At 54.2% G+C, this 18,678-nt stretch overlaps 1 protein-coding gene across 4 annotated transcripts in view; it reads right to left on the reverse strand.

Moving 5' to 3' along the window:
- The window catches only part of PTPRU (protein tyrosine phosphatase, receptor type U), an 88,406-nt gene extending 73,215 nt beyond the window's left edge, over positions 1-15,191 (reverse strand). For 3 of the 4 annotated variants that reach the window (XM_027518168.1, XM_027518161.1, XM_027518152.1), the window contains exon 1: positions 15,079-15,190. In XM_027518168.1, coding sequence (XP_027373969.1) covers positions 15,079-15,151 — 73 coding nt within the window. In that variant the 5' untranslated portion in view covers positions 15,152-15,190. Of the gene's footprint in view, positions 1-15,078 lie in introns of all 4 variants that reach the window. The other variant, XM_027518144.1, reaches the window with a different exon arrangement.
- Between the last annotated feature and the right edge of the window lie 3,487 nt (positions 15,192-18,678).

Raw genomic sequence — 18,678 nt, forward strand, 5'->3', positions numbered from 1 at the left:
GGTTTTAACCCCATCTGTGCTGGGGAGGCCTTGGCTCTCCCCCTAGAAAATGACCCATAGCACAGCACAGAGAGAAAACAAGGCCAGTAGAGATGGTCAGGGAGGGCTTCCTGGAGGAGGAGACAGCTGACTCCATTCACCCTGAGCTGAGTCTGTGCCTGAGGGTTTCAGTCAAGGCCTCCCTGAGCCAGATGAATTGCAATAAAGGGAACCCCAAGACCTAGTGCTGCTGGGGTTCAGAAGGACCTGGGGTTCAGGTCCTTCCTGTTCCCTCACAAGTAACAAGGCAGCTGTCCCACACATGTCACCCGTGGCCCTAGGGCGAGCCTGAGAATGCCAGCCCCCTGGCTTCCTCCCATCCATTCTAAGCCAGGCCAGGCCACGTGAGCTGTCAAGACTCCCAGACTAAGTGATCTGGCCAGAGGGACCCCCAGACTGTCTGACCTTAGCCAGGGTAACCTTCAGACTGCCTGACCCAGGTCAGTGACACCCAAACAGACAGACCTGAGCCAGTGGCCCCATCCAGATGACCACCAGACCATCTGACTTCAACCAGACTGACTGACCTCAGACCAGCTGACCACAGCCAGAGTGACCCCTGACCGCTATCAAATAATTCCAGCAACTGACCCCACCAGGCTGACTGACCCCAGCTGACTGTCACCACTCAGAGCATCCCCTTCCAGAGGCAGAAGGATTCCTCTCCCTGACCCATGTCCATCCCCAGTCCTGAGTTTCTGGGCCAGGCCCATTCCAGCCACGGTCCTTAGAGGGTAACAAATCTGGGGCCAGGCTCTCCATGGAGAGCCCCACCCTGACCTGGTCCCCAGCTCACCCTGGGATGGGAACAATCTGCCCTCCCAGATCCTGGGAAAAGCCCCCATCACCTCCAGTCTGGATGGCTCAGGAGCTATAAGTCCCAAAGCCAGGTCCCCGCCTCTGCTAGAGACCCAGCTCCTGCTGGGGGCCCCCAGCCCAGAGGGAAGAAAATAGATTAGACTTTGCATTAAGAGCAAGAATGGTCAGGAAATCCCTCCCGGCTCCATCGACCCAGACTTGGGCCCAGACATGCACACACACATCAATGCCACCATGAGGGCTGCCACCTGCCACCAGGACCTGCCGTGCCACTATCCCTCAAAGTAACTCACAAGGTAGGTACTATGATTATTCCCATTTTACAGATGGACACCAAGGCACAAGGAGGTGGAGGTGGCTTGCCCAAGGCCACATCTTAAGTCCGAGAAGCTGGGATTTAAGCCATCTATCTTCATTCAAGAAGACTGGCCACATGTGCCAATTCAGTTCCAGTCACAGGACATCCATCCACTGACAATACAAAGCAGGCCCCAGGTTGGCACCAGTAAAGGCACATGGATGCTTAAGACTCTGCTCTGCCTTCAAGGACTTCCTAGTTAGAGTGAGGTGAGGGAACAAGACAAAACAGAAGAGTCAAGGCCACGGTGGTGGGGATGGGGAGGTGGTCAGCGGAGGAAGGCAGGTGCAGGGGGAAGGTTTCCTGGAGGTGGGTGCATCTGAGCAGAGCCTGGAAGGATGGGTGTCACTGTGGCCAGCAGAGATGGAGAGAGGCGTTTGAGGAGCAAGGGGAAGTAGTGGGTAACACAGTTCATCCAGGACACAGAGAGGAGCCCTGACTGGCCAAAGCAATGGGAGATGAGACTGGTGGGCAGGAGGCTGAGGCCAGATCTAGGAGAGCCGAGTGCCAGAGCGAGAGGTCCGGCCTCGTTCTGAGTTGGGAAGACACAATTCGTATTGGAGCAGAGAAGCTCCTGGATTCAGATGAGACAAGTGATACATCCTATAAGCCACAGGTCCTCAACATTTTTGGGACCGGGGACCAGTTTCATGGAAGACAATTTTTCTACAGACAGGGCGGGAGGGTGGGGGCAGCGATGGTTTTGCGAGGATTCGAGCACATTTTGTTCATTGTGCACTTTATTTCTATTCTTATTACATCAGCTCCACCTCAGATCATCAGGCACCAGATCCCGGAGGTTGGGGACCCCTGCTATAAGCCATGAGGAGGGCAGGGGGCTTCTCCAGAGGACACTATAGGGTCAGAAGTGGGATAAGTTATCAAGGGGTCTGGAACCAGATGTCAGAAACCAGTGAGGAAGGGACCTCAAATGCCCATCCTGGACACAAACAGCACACGTTCCAAGCACACCGACAGAGATGCACAATGCACACGCGAGTGCATGCACACACACACACACACACGCTCAAATGTTCACACTCTCTTCCCCCAGCCTCATCCACGCTTTGGGGACAGAGTCTCAGCTGGGGACAGGGAGAAAACCAGACCCTTCTGTGGGTACAGCATCTCTGCCAGGGCCTCCCTGAGAGGGTGGGCTGAATCAACCCAGGACCCCCAACAGCTCCCCCAGCCTCAGCTCAAACTGGCCCAGCTACATTCCTCAGCTAATCTCCCCAATCTGGCAGGCGGTTGCCTGAGCAACCGTCAGCCACAATTTGGGAAGGGAGGATGATGGTTTGTCCACATCCGGCTGGGCTCTGGATGAGGTGATGTAAGGGGCAAAGCAACCTCTGCAAGAGGAACCAGAGTGTAGGAGGGGGTCTCCACCCCTCCATATGCATGTATTTCCACGCACAGATGTGTGTGTGTGTGTGCATGCACACACGTGCACATGCCAGTGAGAGTGATGGCCTGGTGCTGACTTGTGAGCACTCGACTGGGAGGCAGGAGGCCTGGGTCGAATTCCCACTGAGCCTCTAACTCCCTGTGTGACCTTGGGCAAGTGGCTTGCCCTCTCTGAAGCTCCACTTGCTCACCTATGAAATGAGAATGAAGATCTCGGTGACTTCTAAGGCTGCTCCACCTCTAGAATTCTGATCCCATTTGTGTGAGCATGCATGTGGGTAAGAATAACTTGAGGGCAGAGAGATGCTAGGGGGACAGGTATGTGAGGGGAGCACAGGTCTCAAAGTGTGCGTCTCCCAGGCAGCGCACTGTGAAGCTGTGGGCATGTAGGCGTCTGTTTACATGCGGGGGTACGGTCAGCAGCAAGTGTGTGCCTAAGGGGAGGCGAGTGTACGCGGTGGGTAGAGGAGAATGGTGCATGTGTGTGCGTGTGTGCCTGTGCGTGTGGGCACCACAAACATGGAAGCACCAGACTTCCTCCCCACCAGACAGGGAATGGTGCTCTGTGCCAACTACGGCTGCCAGCCAGCATCAGTGTTTTCCAAAGACCCTAGGTAAACAGAGTCTGTTTGCAATGAGATTTTTGTTCCCTTTGGTTTGTCAATAGAACATTCAGTTCCCAAGGGATGGCCCCAGGAGAAACAAAACTCCTCCCGACGGATTACAAATTTAGGGGCTGGCCTCATACCCTACCCCCGGCATAGCCCCAACCCTGGCCTGGGGAACTCAGATACAACCCCAAGGATAACACTGGCTCATGTCATCATCTGAAGCCACACCCCCTTTCTAGGTAGCCCAACACCACCCTGGAACCAACACAGACTCACCCTTGGACGTTCCTGCCCAACCTAGCCCCATCCCACGTTCTCCACGCCAACAACAGCTCCATCTCAGGCCTGTCTAACCTCCACCTCCTCCCTTCTTGAGGTCTCTTTGGCCTTTGAACACCATCCCCAAGCCCTGTGTATAGGAAAATACCAACCAAGGCTGGACTTACTGACGGCACAATCCCAGCTGGTTCCCTTCTCTCCATTTTTAATTGAAGGATAACTGCTTTACAAACTCATGTTGGTTTCTGCTGTACAACAACGTGAATCAGCCATAAGTATATATATTACATACGTATTACATATGTATGTATACATCATATGTATTAATACATGCCCTCCCACTTGAATGTGCCTCCCACCCCCATCCCACCCCTCTAGGTCGTCACAGAGCACCGGGCTGAGCCCCCTGTGTTATACAGCAACTTCCCGCTAGCTACCAATTTTACACGCGGTGGTTTATGTATTTCAGTGTTATTCTCTCAGGTCGTTCCACCCTTTCCTTCCTCCACTGTGACCACAAGTCCATCCTCCACATCTGTGTCTCTATTCCTGCCCTGAGGATGGGTTCATCAGGACCATTTTTCTAGATTCCATATATATACATTAATATGAGGTATTTATTTTTCTCTTTCTGACTTACTTCACTCTGTATAACTGGCTCTAGATTCATCCACCCCAGTTCAACTGACTCAAATTTGTTCCTTGTTATGGCTGACTAATATCTCATTGGAAAAGACCCTGGGAAAGATCGAAGGCAGGAGGAGAAGGGGAAAACAGAGGATGAGATGGTTGGATGGCATCACTGACTCAATGGACATGAGCTTGAGTAAGCTCCGGGAATTGGGGATGGACAGGGATGCCTGGCATGCTGCAGTCCATGGGGTCACAGAGTCAGACACGATTGAGCGACTGAACTGAATATTCTATTCATATAAATACCACAACTTCTTCTGATCCTGACCAACCCTACCCAGACTCAAAGACCATGATTCCAGTCCAGAAACCTGGCCCAGCCCACTTCACTGCTCTCCTGGCCCAGATCAATACAGCCAGACATTAGCTAGGGCTCCCTGGCACTGCTCCCCAGAGCCCTAAATAACTGATGATCAATTAATCAAGGGCAGGGCTGGCAGCAATATGCTCACTTTCTAATCACACAGCATTCAGCAGAGCTGCAACCAAGAAGATTACCCAGGGCCAGGCCACAGGGTGAGAAAGCTGAGGTTTACCCTCTACAGGAGCCAATACAGAACCCAACAGTGCCAGCATCCTTCCAGCTCTACTAAGAAGAGAAGGAAGTCAGCTACAGCAGAGGAAACTTCAGCCAGACCTACTCCCCAACTCCTGGATCAAAAGCACAGTAAGCCCCAAAATTAACAGCAGGGCTGCCATATTGTTAATAAGGGGAAAAAATAAAAGACACTTGCTCCTTGAAAGAAAAACTATGACCAACCTAGACAGCATATTAAAAGCAGAGACATTACTTTGCCAACAAAGATCCATCTAGTCAAAGCTATGGTTTTTCTAGTAGTCATGTATGGATGTGAGAGTTGGACTATAAAGAAAGCTGAGCACTGAAGAATTGATGCTTTTGAACTATGGTTTTGGAGAAGACTCTTGAGAGTCCCTTGGACTGCAAGGAGATCCAACCAGTCATTCCTAAAGGAAATAGGTCCTGAATATTCATTGGAAGGACTGAGGTTGAAGCTGAAACTCCAATGCTTTGGCCACCTGATGTGAAGAACTGACTCATTGGAAAAGACCCTGATGCTGGGAAAGATTGAAAGCGGGAGGAGAAGGAGATGAGAGAGGATGGATGGCATCACCGACTTGAGGGATATGAGTTTGAGTAAGCTCCGGGAGTTGGTGATGGACAGGGAAGCCTGGCTGCAGTCAATGGGGTCACAAACAGTAGGACACGACTGAGCAACTGAACTGAACTGAAGGGGAAGACATGGGGCAAGGCTGGACTCCAGAGGCAAAGGGCTGAAGGGAGGGCTGTTCTGTGCAGAGGTTCAGTGGGCAAAGAGTCCATGGACCCTGGTAGTACAGACACCCTGTGTCACATAAAACCACAGTGCAGTCCAGTGCTTAAGACCCCGCACTTCATATGCAGGGGATGTGGGTTCGATCCCTGGTCAGAGAACTAAGACCCCACATGCCACATGGCATGGCCAAAATATTTTAAAATAATTTTTTTAAGTGCAGAGTAGAGAAGCAGAGGGCTATGCATGAACATGTGCAGTGCAAAGACCTGGATTTCCAATGGTCCCATGGAGAGAGAGGGCTACGTGACCCCAGTGTCGGGGTGCAGTGCAGCAGTTCCACACTGCACAGAGGCGGAATGCTGTTACACAATGCACGGGAACAGAGCCAGGGTGCACAGACCTCACACGGCACCAGACACAGCACAGCAGGACGGGTCGGTGCCATGACGCACCGGAGAGGTGCCCCATCCATCGTGGCCATGACCCAGAGCTGCTCGGAGGCACAGTGCACCAGTGAGCAATTAGAGGTACACTGGGCTGGCACTGGGCACCAAGGGATAGGTGTATAGAAGAACACCAAGGGGGTCCACCCAAGCTTCACTAGGCTTGGCACATATTGGCGCTCCATGAATCCTCACCGAAAGGATGTCTAGAGGAGGCAGGCTTAACACACAGATATTTGGCAAAGAGAAGGACATTGTGCAGTGCAGAAGGAACTGCCGGTGCTCCACACAGTCCCAAGGAGCACAGAAAGTGTAGACTCGAGAGCAGGGCGAGAAAGTGACACCGAAATGGAATGTCGTGAAGACACCAGGTGAAACAGGGAATTCGGTGCAAACGCTCTGGATCTTGAAATCCTAGAGCGCCCGAACAGGTGAACAGGTACAGTGCAAGGCAGAGGCCCAGGACAGTGAAGGTGTGCAGGGCACAGGTGCATCGCCAGGTGCTTGCAAAGGTAATGCAGGTAAAAATCCACACCAGTCCAGAGCCCTACAAAGTGGCCTCAAGCTGCAGTTTAGCTCCCAATTTCTCGGGCAGCATGCAGTGGGAGCCAGAGGAAACCTGCAGTGAAGCCGTTTGAAGCAAAGACATTGCTCATCTGGGGCTGCCTACAGAATCCTGGGAAGGACACCGGCTGACACCTCATGGCTCTACAGGGAAAGGCCGAAATAACACAGGGGCGGTGTTAGAGCGGCAGTGGTGCAGGCTGCAGGGCCAGTCCAGGAGAAGGCGCACCTCTGGGGCAGCACAGTGGAGCAATGGGACAGAAGTGCTGCGCCGGCAAGGGATGCTGTCCCGGGACAGCAGGATGGGGGACCGCAGACAGGCTGCTCCCGCCCATCCCCGATGCAGTGCAGATGCCCACGGCGACCATGCAGCGCCTACAGAGGCCACGTGACGCAGATGCAGCATCGTGGTAGCATGCCATCTGTTGGCACAGCACAGGGGTGCATTGTCAGAGACCATGCCCGATTCCAGGAGAGTCCACAAGCCCGACACAACACCGTCATCTGATGGTCACGCAGCACAGAAGACACAGAAGAGAGCCGCAAAGACACAAAAGGCAGCACAACAACAGGACACAGCACAACGGGACATTGCAGACGGAGCGAACACACACGCACAAAAGTCCACACAGTCAGTGCAGCGTGGAAACGAACAGAGTGCAGCATGCAGCGTAAGGCTGAGATGCAGAGCAGTGCATGGATGAAATCCAGTGGCCTCGCCTTGAGGGGATGGGTCCAGGAGCCCCGGAGAGCACACAGCCAGAGCAATCCAGGGCCGTGATGCAGGGCAGTTCTTAGCATGAGGTCAAGAGGTGGCACACACCTCCCATGGTGCTCTGGACAGCAGGGGAGCCCAGACCCCAGAAAACCCTTGCGTCTACAGCTCTGCCAGGCTGGGTTGACCACCCTACAGGTTGGGGGCTGAGGCCCCATCCACCCTGTGGGCTTCCCCCTCTCGCATCTCCCATCCCCAGAACCTTCCACCCCAGTGACTCTCCAAGGGCACAGGATGAAGCCACCGCCACCCACAGGGCGGGCAGCCAGAACTGAGCACACGGTCCAGGTATTTCTATCTGAGCAGGGCCCCAGCGCGCTGGCAGGCGAACAATGAATTCAGATTCTGCTGAAAAGCTTTTGGACAATTAAAGCACATCCCCTGGCCCCCAGCCCAGGGCTGGGCAGTGTGGGGCAGGAGGAGAGAGAGACAGAGAGGGACACCTATTGGACTCGGCCCTGGTACCGAGTGGGTGGGAAGTGGATGAACAGGGAGGGAAGTGGGCAAAAGGCTTCCCAGACCCACTGAACCTGGATGGCCCCTCCAGCAGCCCCATCCCCCCTCCCAAGCCTGGATTTGATCAGAAGCCAAGAACAAGCTTTTCTGAGCACATAGGATGCTGTACCACATACACACACACTTAATAACAGTTTAGCACACGCAGGGCTTATCACATGCCAGAACCTGTTCTAAACTATACACGTACGTGTATAAAATACATCCTCACTACAGTCCCATGCAGTATGTTCCATTATCATCTCTCCTCTCACAGATGAGAACACTAAAGGGTCAGAGAGGTCAAGCAACTCGCCCAAGGGCTACGTGGCTAGCAGTGGGAGAGCCAGGATTGGAACCTAGATGGTGTGGTTCCCAAGCCACACTTCACCACTACACTCTAGGTACGCACACACACACACACACACACACACATCCTGAGCAATGTATGGCCCACCCTCTCAGTTGAGACCCCCCATCCTGTCCAAATAGGTTCTGATACTTTCCAGTTGTCACCTTTTGTCCCTCAGCTGTCCCATTTCCCCTTCTAGCCACCCCCCATCTATTCCCCCACCCTCAGTTGTCCCAACACCACCTGTCCCCTCATTCCCAGCTGTCCCCATCCCCCCCAGTATAGCTTTATTGCAGGTTATGTCCCATCCCCCCTCATGGTTCCCCACCCCACAGCTGTCATTCCATCCCTGGCTGTGATCTTGCCCATCAAATACCTCAACACGCCTTCCCAATTTCCCTCTCCCAATCCTTCCTCCCCTCTACTACGCGTGCACACGTGCGTGCTCAGTAGTCTCAGTCGTGTCCGACTCTTTGTGACCCCATGGACTGTAGCCCACCAGGCTCCTCTGTCCATGGAATTCTCCAGGCAAGAATACTGGAGTGGGTTGCCATGATCCAAGAATACTGGAGTGGGCTGCCAGGGGATCTTCCTGGCCCAGGGATAGAACCCGCATCTCCTGCGTCTTCTGCATCGCAGGCGGATTCTTCACCACTGACCCAGCCCTTCCTCCCATCCTAGTGGGGAAGGAGATGGGAAATGCTGCAGCCCACTGAATCATGTGCACTGTGGGAGAAACCTGGTCAACCGTGCCAGAAAGGGTCTGAGAAGGCTTCCCTGGGGAAGCGACATCAGAGCTGGACTCTGAAAGCTGAGCAAGAAGGCAGGCTTCTAGGAACTGAGGCGGGTGGGAAGGGCATTCTTGGCAGAAGCCACAGCATGTGCAAAGGTAGAGAGGTGTGAAAGAGCCTGGCAGGTTCTGGGATCAACACTGGCCTGGTGAGCCTGGAGCCAAAGGCGGACAGGGAGGAGCGGGGTCAGGGGAGGAGAGCTATAAACACAGAGGAGTCATGGAGAGCAGGGACTGGGTCATACACGGTCTTCTCTGCCACCTCAGGCTTTGGCCCCTGGGCGTTGGAGAGCCTTCAGCTTACAGCAAGGGAGTGGCAGCATCCTATGTCTGCCTGAGAGGCCATTCAGATCCCGGGATGGTGGAAGCAGGCAGACGGCAGAACGGAGACCAAGGAGGGGGCCACTACAATGGTCCAGGCAGGGAATGAACGGGCTGCAGAGAAGGGGGCATGGATTCAGCAAAGCCTTCTTCAGTGGCCACAGAGTGACAGTCCAGCCACTTGGTGAGGTGTCCAGGCCTCACTAAAGATGCTGTAGGCCTTGCACCTCTAGACCAGCACTGTCCATGGAGTTTTTTGCAGTGATGGAGATGCTCTTGACCAATACGCAGCCTGACCAATACAATAGTTACTAGCAAGAGGTGACTCTTGAGGACTCAAAATCTGGGTGGTGAGACTGAGGGACTGAATGTTTATTTAAATTAAAATCTAATAGCCAGGGACTTGCCCAGTGGTTCAGTGGTTGAGAATCTGCCTTCCAGTGCAGAGGATGTGGGTTCGATCCGTGCTTGGGGAATTATGATTTCACATGCCTGGAGCAACTAGAGAATCAGCGCAAGGCAACTGGAAAGAACCCCGCAAGCCACGAAACAAAGATCCAGTGTAGACAAAAAATTAGTAATCGAATAGCCACCTGTGAAGGAGTAGCCGCCAAACTGGAGAGTACACGTAGAGAACAATTCCACCATTTGATAAAGTTCTAGTGACTATCTATTAAGAAGCAGAACCACAGGGGCTTCCTCCAGAGGGCCCTGGCGCTGGGGACTGTCTGAAAATCAGGAGGCCGGCCCCCTGGAAGGCAGCATCACAGGCTGGGTTGGCACAGGCCCAGGCCCTGGTCCACAGTGCAGCAGAACCACAAGGACATTCCCCACCCAAACATGCACACCCCTTTCCTGGAGATGCAGACACCTAAATATACACCTAGACACACTGACCACGGAGCACCTTACAGCCAAGCCCACCAACACCTGGATACTCCAACACAGGCACACCCCATTGCTGGATACATAGATACCCCAGACCGAGACACATTGGTACCCACACCCAGGCATCTGGGCAGCCCCACAGCTGGGCACAAGGCAGCTACAGTCCCCCACACCCATTAACCTGAGGATTCCCAGCCACCGGCGTACACCCACCTCCAGATCCAGAGACACTGAGATATTCTTATGTTGACACATCCCGATCCTCCCACATCCGGGTCCTGGGACACCCATGCCCAGATCCTGAGATGTCACCCACCCAAAGAGCTCTGCACCCAAACTCCAGGGATCTAACACATGGATACCTGGACACCCAGCATCAGGCTCCCCGGGATCAGAGCAGCTGGGTGCCTCCTGACTCGGAATTCAGATCCTGCCACACAGGGTGAACAGATGGCTAGACCACCCCCACCCCCCACCTCCGAGAAGCCATACATGTGTCCTGTGCCCCAGGCTACAATCATACAATCACAGACACACACACACACACACCATTCTAAGGGTCCAGATGTCAGGGTGACACCTGCACACACCTCCCCCGGCCCCCCGCCGAACCCCACCTGCAGGGTCACCACAGGAGCAGCACTCCCCGATTCCTGGGTTCAGGGGCAGCCAGGACAGAGGCTGAGAGGAGGACAGAGGACTGAGGGAACCCCACCCTCCCCCCACAGGGCCCTCCCCCTCCTCCCCAGACCAGACGCTCACTCAGAGTGACGGTTGGGACTCTGATGCCTCTCACCAACTGCCGAGCCTCCAGGACAAAGAGCTGAGACCAGGGGTGACACCAAGCCCTGCTAGCTGCTGGGGGGCGAGGGTGGTTGTGGGAGAGGGGGTGGCGGACAGCAGCGGGGGGCGGGGGACTCGCAGGCAGAGAGATGACCTCTCCAACTCCCAGTTCCCAGATGACACTCTCTGTGTGGCCTTTGCATACAATACCATCCCCCCCCAGCAGAATTTTCCAGATTCCTGGAGGGAAACCTACTTCTTCAATCTCTACTTTCAGTGGAGTCGGTGCGCCCCCATCTGGCATCTCCAGCTCAGAACTTGACCCCCTGGACATCACTCATTCTTTCCTGCCTGGTGTATTTATTCAGCAGGAGTGGGCCAGGCCTCGTACCTGGCAGTTAAGATTCAAAAGTGAGCTAAACACCCAGTCCCTGTCCCCACTGAGCTCATGGTCTCTAAGGGAGAAAAGAGCAATAAACTGTAATTACAATAATTACAGTGCTGTGAAAAAATCCAATCAACACCCCCCTCCTCCCTTCTTGGACTAGAAGAGGGAGTAACCAAGGAAGGCTTCAGAGAGGAGGTGATGTCTAAGCTGAAACCTGAAGGAGGAGCGGGAGTTCACACAGTGAGGAGGTGGAGTTAGAGAGCTCTGGGGAGAAGACACAGCTTGTCCAGAGACCCAGAGAGAAGACGGAGGGCAGTGGGCATTTACTGGGTGTTGGGAGGTGGGTTAAACTGGTCAGAGCACAGGATGCAAGGCAAAGAGCACAAAGCGGATGGGACTGGACAGGCAGGCAGGGGTCAGAGCAGGCAAGAGGACCTGGGGAAGAGATTTAACTGGTAGGTAATGGGGTGAGCTTTCAAAGGGTTTCAAACCAGGATTTCAAATGCGTTTTAGGAAGATCCCTGATACTAAGGAGGGAGGAGTGGAAGGAAGAGGCTGGAGCCTGCCTGCACAGGAAAGATGGGTAAGGATGGCGAGAAGGGGACAGATGAGAGAGATCCTGAGATGGCATGAGGGTCAGGTGCATCAGGATACAGGAGAACAGCTTGGAGGAGGGAAAGGTGTTGAAAGAAAAAGGAGGGCACAAGGCTCCCCCAACAACTCTAGCTAACCCAGTCCTGCATGACCTGCCACCCCCCACCCTGGTCTGGTTTAGCTGAAGAAAGCAGGGCAGGATGGCGGCCCACCTGGAACAAGCAGGGCATCCACCCTGGGTTTTCCCTGGCACCAGAGCTGGGCAGGAGGCTGCCCAGGAGCTCAGCACCCCCCACTCTGGCCACTATCACGTCTTCCTGCTGAGTCCCTCCCCCATCCCAGGGAGAAGGGCCAGCTGCCCAGACAAGCCTTTATTGCCCAACCTGAAACCACTGGGCAGCCTCTCCCTCATTCCTGCTGTCCACAGCGCCAGCAACCAAAAGGACAAAATGAGCTAGAACGCAACGGAATAAATTACTGCCAGATTTGCATGGCTCAGAGACATCACCACCCACCCTTTGGGGGGAGGGGGGACTCGGGAGGCCCTTTCAGGGAGCTGGGCTGACTCAAACCAGTTCGGGGACGCGGGGAGATCACATCCCTTCTACTCAGGGCTTCTGAATGAAGCTCAACAGTAATAGCTACAGGTGTCAGGAACTGTGGAAGAGAAGTGACTTGCCCAAGGACACAAGGACAGCAAATGGCAGAGGCAAATTTGAACCCAGGTCCCCCTGGCTGCAAATCACAACCTCTGGGGCTCTGTAGCCATCCTCAAAACCGTCTTTTGTTCCCTGGCACTCACAGACAGAGGCTTTCTTTACAATCTACCAAGTACCATACACCTTTATCATGAAGCCCATGGGACAGAGCAGAAAACCGGGGTCCCAGGAATGGAAGCAACTGGCTCAAGATCTCAGTCCCCAACCTCAGCCGTGGGTAGTCCCTCCTGTTAGAAGAGGGCGGGGGGTGGGGGGGGGGCACATCTGAGGGTTCTCAGAATCAAGGTGATGGAGGTAGGGATGGGATTGCAGGTAGTACCTCGGTTTGATCTCAGAGTGGGGGAGGGGGCAAAGTCGCTGCAGTACAGGGGTAAGTGTTGGGGGAAGATAAGGAGGGAGGTCGCCTTAGGGGTACTCTCCGGCGCTCAGGGGTCAAAGCTAAAGCTGTGCGCGACGGCCTGGGGCCGCAGGGTCCGGCTGACCTCAGAGTCAGTGGCAGGAGAGGCTGCCGGCGCCCTGGGAGCTCCGCCCGAGAGGTCGGAGCGGGCGGCAGGGCAGCAAATGCGATCGGGAGAGGCCAGTTCTTGGAGACCGGCGGCCTGAAGGAGGCTCCCTGGGGCCGAGGTGGCTCTGCCTGTGTCTAGGCTCGGAAACCCGTTGGGGCGTCTCCCCGTTACTCGGGTGCCCCGGGTACCAGACTGGAGCCGCCCAGCCAGAGGGCGCGGGGATGCTGAGGCCGCCGGGAGGGCACAGGCCACCCCCGCCACAGAAGGGCCATCAGAAGCAACTCCGCAGGAGAGGGCCCCCAGTGTGGCATCCCAGGCCTCCGGGTAGGATGGGGGGTGGGGGAGGCGGGGAACAGACACATGAACACACACAGCCGCCGCCGACACACGGTCCACAGCACACACGGACACACAGCCACAGCTCTGGATACACACATTCAGAAACGCGATCACACGTACAACTTCACACACACACACACACACACAACACACCTCCAAAAGACTCCACTCTCCGAAACACACTGAGAGAGACAGCGCGGTCACACGGCACCTAGAAGCACCGAGACACACGCTCACACGCGTACACTCACACCCCACCAGCCCGGAGGCCGTACAAAGTTGCGGAGTCGACGGAGGAGGCGGGTGTCCCAGGAGACCCCGGCGTCCGCGGCGCCTCCAGCGCGCAACCGGAGGGGGCGCCGTCCGGCCGCCCAGAGCCAGGCCCGGCCCACCCGGACGCACCCCCACCCCGCCCCGCCGCCTGGGTGCAGCCGCGGCCCGGTCCCCGCACGATCTCCCGGCCGCACGGCCCTCCCCTCCCGCCGGCCCCGGCGCGCCCCGCAGCCCCCCGCGGCTGCCCCCACCCCGCGCTGGGCCCTCCGGGCCCGGGCCCCGGCGCCCCGCAGACCCGGCGCCGTCTCGGATCCGCCACCAGCCAACGCCGCGCTGAACTTGCGAAACAACAAACAGCCCGACATGTCGGAGTCGGCGGCCGCCGGGCCCCCATCCGTCGCTGCCAAGCCTCAGGCCCGGCCCGACCGGGGAGGCAACGGGGCGCCGCCAGGACAACTTGTTCCGGGGCCCGCGCGCCCCACGCGCACACCCGAGGGACACACACACAACACAACCTGCACCGCCCCCTCGGGCGGCCCCGGCCCGGGGCACACATTCAAGCCGTGGTCCAGGCGAGGACCACACTCGCAACATTCCTGGACACGCAGCCAGCTTGCACGAACACACTCACATCCGCTCCAGACACGCTCCTACACACGCATTCCCGGCACACTCGGCATTCACTGGGACCCACGCAGCCCCCGGCGGAGCACACCGCCGGCCCCAGACACACGTACACATCGCGCACACGGCGCGGGGACACACTCGTTCCGGACCCGTTCCCACGCCTTCACACACGTACACGGATCTCACAAGCACACACATCGCACACACGTCCTCTGCTCCCCACGCGGGCAGAATCCACAGAGCACTCTTTGCCACACGCAGAACAAAAACACACAAGCCATTCTCGGACATACAACAAACAACACTCCAGGCTAGGGTACACACAAATGCCCAACAATGCAACACATCAGCAGAGGCAACTCCTGCCACACAACCGAACTCGGATGGACACACAACAGACATACAATCCTACTTGGCCCCACACACACACTACACAGAGGCAGACACGACACTCGGCGCACACCCCATGCCTTTATGCACACAACATTCACCCCAACATACTCGTGGACACACAACACACACAGCACCTTTTCTTGCACATCCCTCAGGACACATTCGCAGGCACACAACCCCCTGAGCACACGATCGCACATACAACACTCAAGACACCGGGAGCAAGCTCGCCACGTCCGGTCATCCAACACTCCCACTTTCTTTCGAGATACGCCACCGGCGCCAGGGCTCGGCGGGGCAAACTGGGTCCGACCGACGCGCGCTTACCTGCCGGAGTCTCGGTCTCGGGTGCGCAGAGCTGGAAGGTGAGCGCCAGGAAGAGAGCCTGGGCGCGGGCCATGGTGCGCCGCCGCCTGCCCCGGGGCCCGGCGCGGGGGGGCGCCGCCGCCGGAGCCCGAGCCGAGCCCGAGGCGAGCCAGAGCCGGAGCGAAGCGGCGCGGCGCCGAGCGGGACTGGCGCCGAGTCCAGAGCGGGAGCCCAAGCAAGCGGGTCGCTGACGTCAGGCTCGGCCGCGCGTTCCTCGGTCTCGAGGCGCCCCCTACTGGCAGCCGCGCGCTCCCCTGCCCAGTCCGGTCGCCGGCGGCCCTGACGCGCCCCGCCCCCACTCCCGGCCCCCTGCCTGGCGGTCCGGGCTGGGCCTGGATTCCCAGCCGCCTCACCCGCACCGACGTGCTTAGGTGAGCAGATCCACTCCTCTGCTCATTGCTCGCGCCTAGCTCGCACACAGCTCTCCGGGACAGAGACCCAGGGACACAGAGCCTCTCAGTCCTACCCAATACTTGAATCCCCTCTACCTCGATCCCTTTCAGTGCACATCCACACTTATCTCCAAGGACAGGGAGCTCATCACCTACCAAGGGCAGGTGATGGGGTCTTGGAAACGCTAGCTTTGAGTTGTTCGTAGTATTCCTTTCAGTTAAGTTCAGTTCAGTCGCTTAATCGTGTCCAGCTCTTTGCAACCTCATGCACTGCAGCACGTCAGGCTTCCCTGTCCTTCACCAACTCCCGGAGCTTGCTCAATCTCATGTCCATCGAGCCGGTGATGCCATCCAACCCTCTCATCCTCTGTGGTCTCCCTCTCCTCCTGCCTTCAATCTTTCCCCGCATCAGGGTCTTCTCAAATGAGTCAGTTCTTCATATCAGGTGGCCAAAGTATTGGAGTTTCGGCTTCAGCATCAGTCCTTCCAATGAATATTTAGGACTGATTTCCTTTAGGATGGACTTGTTGGATCTCCTTGCAGTCCAAGGGACTCTCAAGAGTCTTCTCCAACACCACAGTTCAAAAGTATCAATTCTTCAGCGCTCAGCTTTCTTTATAGTCCAACTCTCACATCCAGACATGACTACTGGAAAAACCATGCTTTGAATAGATGGACTTTTGTTGGCCTTTATCATCCTTTCAATGTCCATGGGATCTGTAGTGATGTCCCCCCTTTCATTTCTGATATTAGTAATCTGTGTCCTTTCTCTTCTTTTCCTAGTCTGGCTAGAGACTTATCGATTTATTAATCTTTTCAAAGAAGCAGCTTTTGGTTTGGTTGATTTTTTTCTATTGATTTCCTGTTTTTCATTTCACTGATTTCAGCTCTAATTTTTATTATTTTCCTGCTTCCCTGGCATTCGATTTGCTCTTCTTTTTCTAGTTTCTTAAGGCAGAACTTTAGATGATTAATTGCAGATCTTTTTCCTTTTCTCACATATGCATTCAGTGCTATAAATTTCCCTCTATGCACTGCTTACCCAGCATCCCACAAATTTTGATAAGCTGTGTTTTCATTTTCATTTAGTTTTCACTTATAAATATGTCAAAAAATTTAAATTCCTCTTGAGATTTCTTTGACCCATGTGTTATTTAGAAGTACATTATTTAATCTCCAAGCATTTGGGGATTTTTCAACTCTCTGTTATTATTTCTAGTTTAATTCCACTATGATCTAAGCGAAATCACTGTATGATTCTTTTCTTTCAAATTTGTTGTGTTTTATGGTCCAGTAGGTGGTCTATCTTGGTAAAAATTCATGTAATCTTGGGAAGACTGTATGCTCTGCTGTTGTTGGATGAAGTAGTCTTTATTTATTTAGTTGCGGCATGTGGGATCTAGTTCCCTGACCAGAGATCAAACCCTGGCCACCTGCACTGGGAAGTCAGAGTCTTAGCCCCCAGACCATCAGGAAAGTCCCAGAAGTAGTTTTTAGATGACCTTTATCTTTAGTTGATTGATGGTGTTGTGGAGTTTAATTATGTCTTCCCTGAGTTTCTGCCTGCTGGACATGTTTATTTCTGAGAGAGAGCTGTTGAAGTCTCCAGCTGTAATAATGAATTCAGCTATTTCTCCTTGCTTTGCTGGCTGGCTTTTAAAAAGTTCTTTCTCTTCATGCCATGAAATCTACCCCCCTCACTGACTCTCACTGATTCTAGTCTATCTCTGGGCTACACAGGTTAAGTCCATTTGGGCCTCTGCCCAGTATAAACCCTTGTACAATGACTACAAACTAGTTGTCCATTTCTACAGAAGACCAGGTGCCTTCTGTGTGTTTCACCTATATGGATTCATTTAATCCCTACCACTATTTTTCCCATGACATAGTTGAGAAAATTAAGGTACAGAGAGAGAGAGTGACTTTTCCGAGAACATGTGTAGTATGCAGCAGCTCCGAGACTTGAATCAAAAACATCTGGCTTGAAATGAATAGAAGCTGAGGTCTGTCTCCATATGGAGCAAATCAACAAACACTAGATACCAATTTATCTGTTCAACAGTTGCTCTAAGCCAAAGTGAAGGTATAAGATAGATAAAAATCCCTCCCTCATAGAGCTTATATTCCAATGGAAAGACAAGAACAATATACAACCAAAAAAAAAAAAAAACAAATTCTCTGGTGTGTGAGACAGTAGTATACTGGAGAAATGGGGGAGATGGGACCTCCCTGGTGGTCCAGTGATTAAGAATCCACCTGCCAATACAAGAGACAAGGGTTCATTCCCTAGTCCAGGAAGATCCCACATGCCAAGGAGCAACTAAGTCTGTGCACCACAACTGCGGAGACTGCGTGCTGCAACTACTGTAGACCAAGCACCTAGGGCCTGTGCTCTGCAACAAGAGAAGCCTCTGCGATCAGAAGCCGGCGCACCACGATGAAGAGTAAGCCGCCGCTCACTGCAACTAGAGAAAGCACATGTGCATCAACGAAGACCCAGCACAGCCATCAGTAGATAAATAAAAGAAGGAAATGGAGAGAAACTGTAGGGGAGAGGGGACTGTTGCTGTTTTAAATGGAGCACCTACTCTTGTGGCATATTCATTGTGTGTCTGCAGCTTTAGAACACGAGCTCCCTAAGGGCAAGGACTCTGTCTTATATCCCACTGCTTGGTATCTGGCCTATATTCAGCACTCAAGAAATATTGAATGGATGAACGAATGCAGACATGGTTCTTGCCTTCGTGAAGCTTACATTTTCCCGGGAGAGACAAACAGCAAACACACAGAGAAAAGACAGAAAGGACCATCCAGAAAAGGAAACGCAAGGAGAAAAATCTGATAAAAAAGAAGCAGCAACCAGGGATGCTGCCTTTTGCAGAGGACGGTTACAGAAGCCCCATGGCAGGAGTTTACCGCTGGTCCCATTTTGAGGGGATGTGGAAACTGAGAAAAGCAGAAAAGTTTTTTGGGTGTCTCAGAAAGCATAAGACACTTGCCCAAGGTCACACAGCTAATAATGGTGGGTCCAGAGCTCAGACCTAGATCAGACTGATTCCACGGCCCTCTTTGTGCAGAGGAAGACTATGGGCAGAGACTGAGCTGGAAGGAGAAAAGGACACACGTAACAGATGGACAGATGAAAAGAGAACATTCTGGTCCACTTGAA

The sequence above is a fragment of the Bos indicus x Bos taurus genome, chromosome 2, assembly GCF_003369695.1.
Source record: "Bos indicus x Bos taurus breed Angus x Brahman F1 hybrid chromosome 2, Bos_hybrid_MaternalHap_v2.0, whole genome shotgun sequence".
Classification (NCBI taxonomy): Eukaryota; Metazoa; Chordata; class Mammalia; order Artiodactyla; family Bovidae; genus Bos; species Bos indicus x Bos taurus.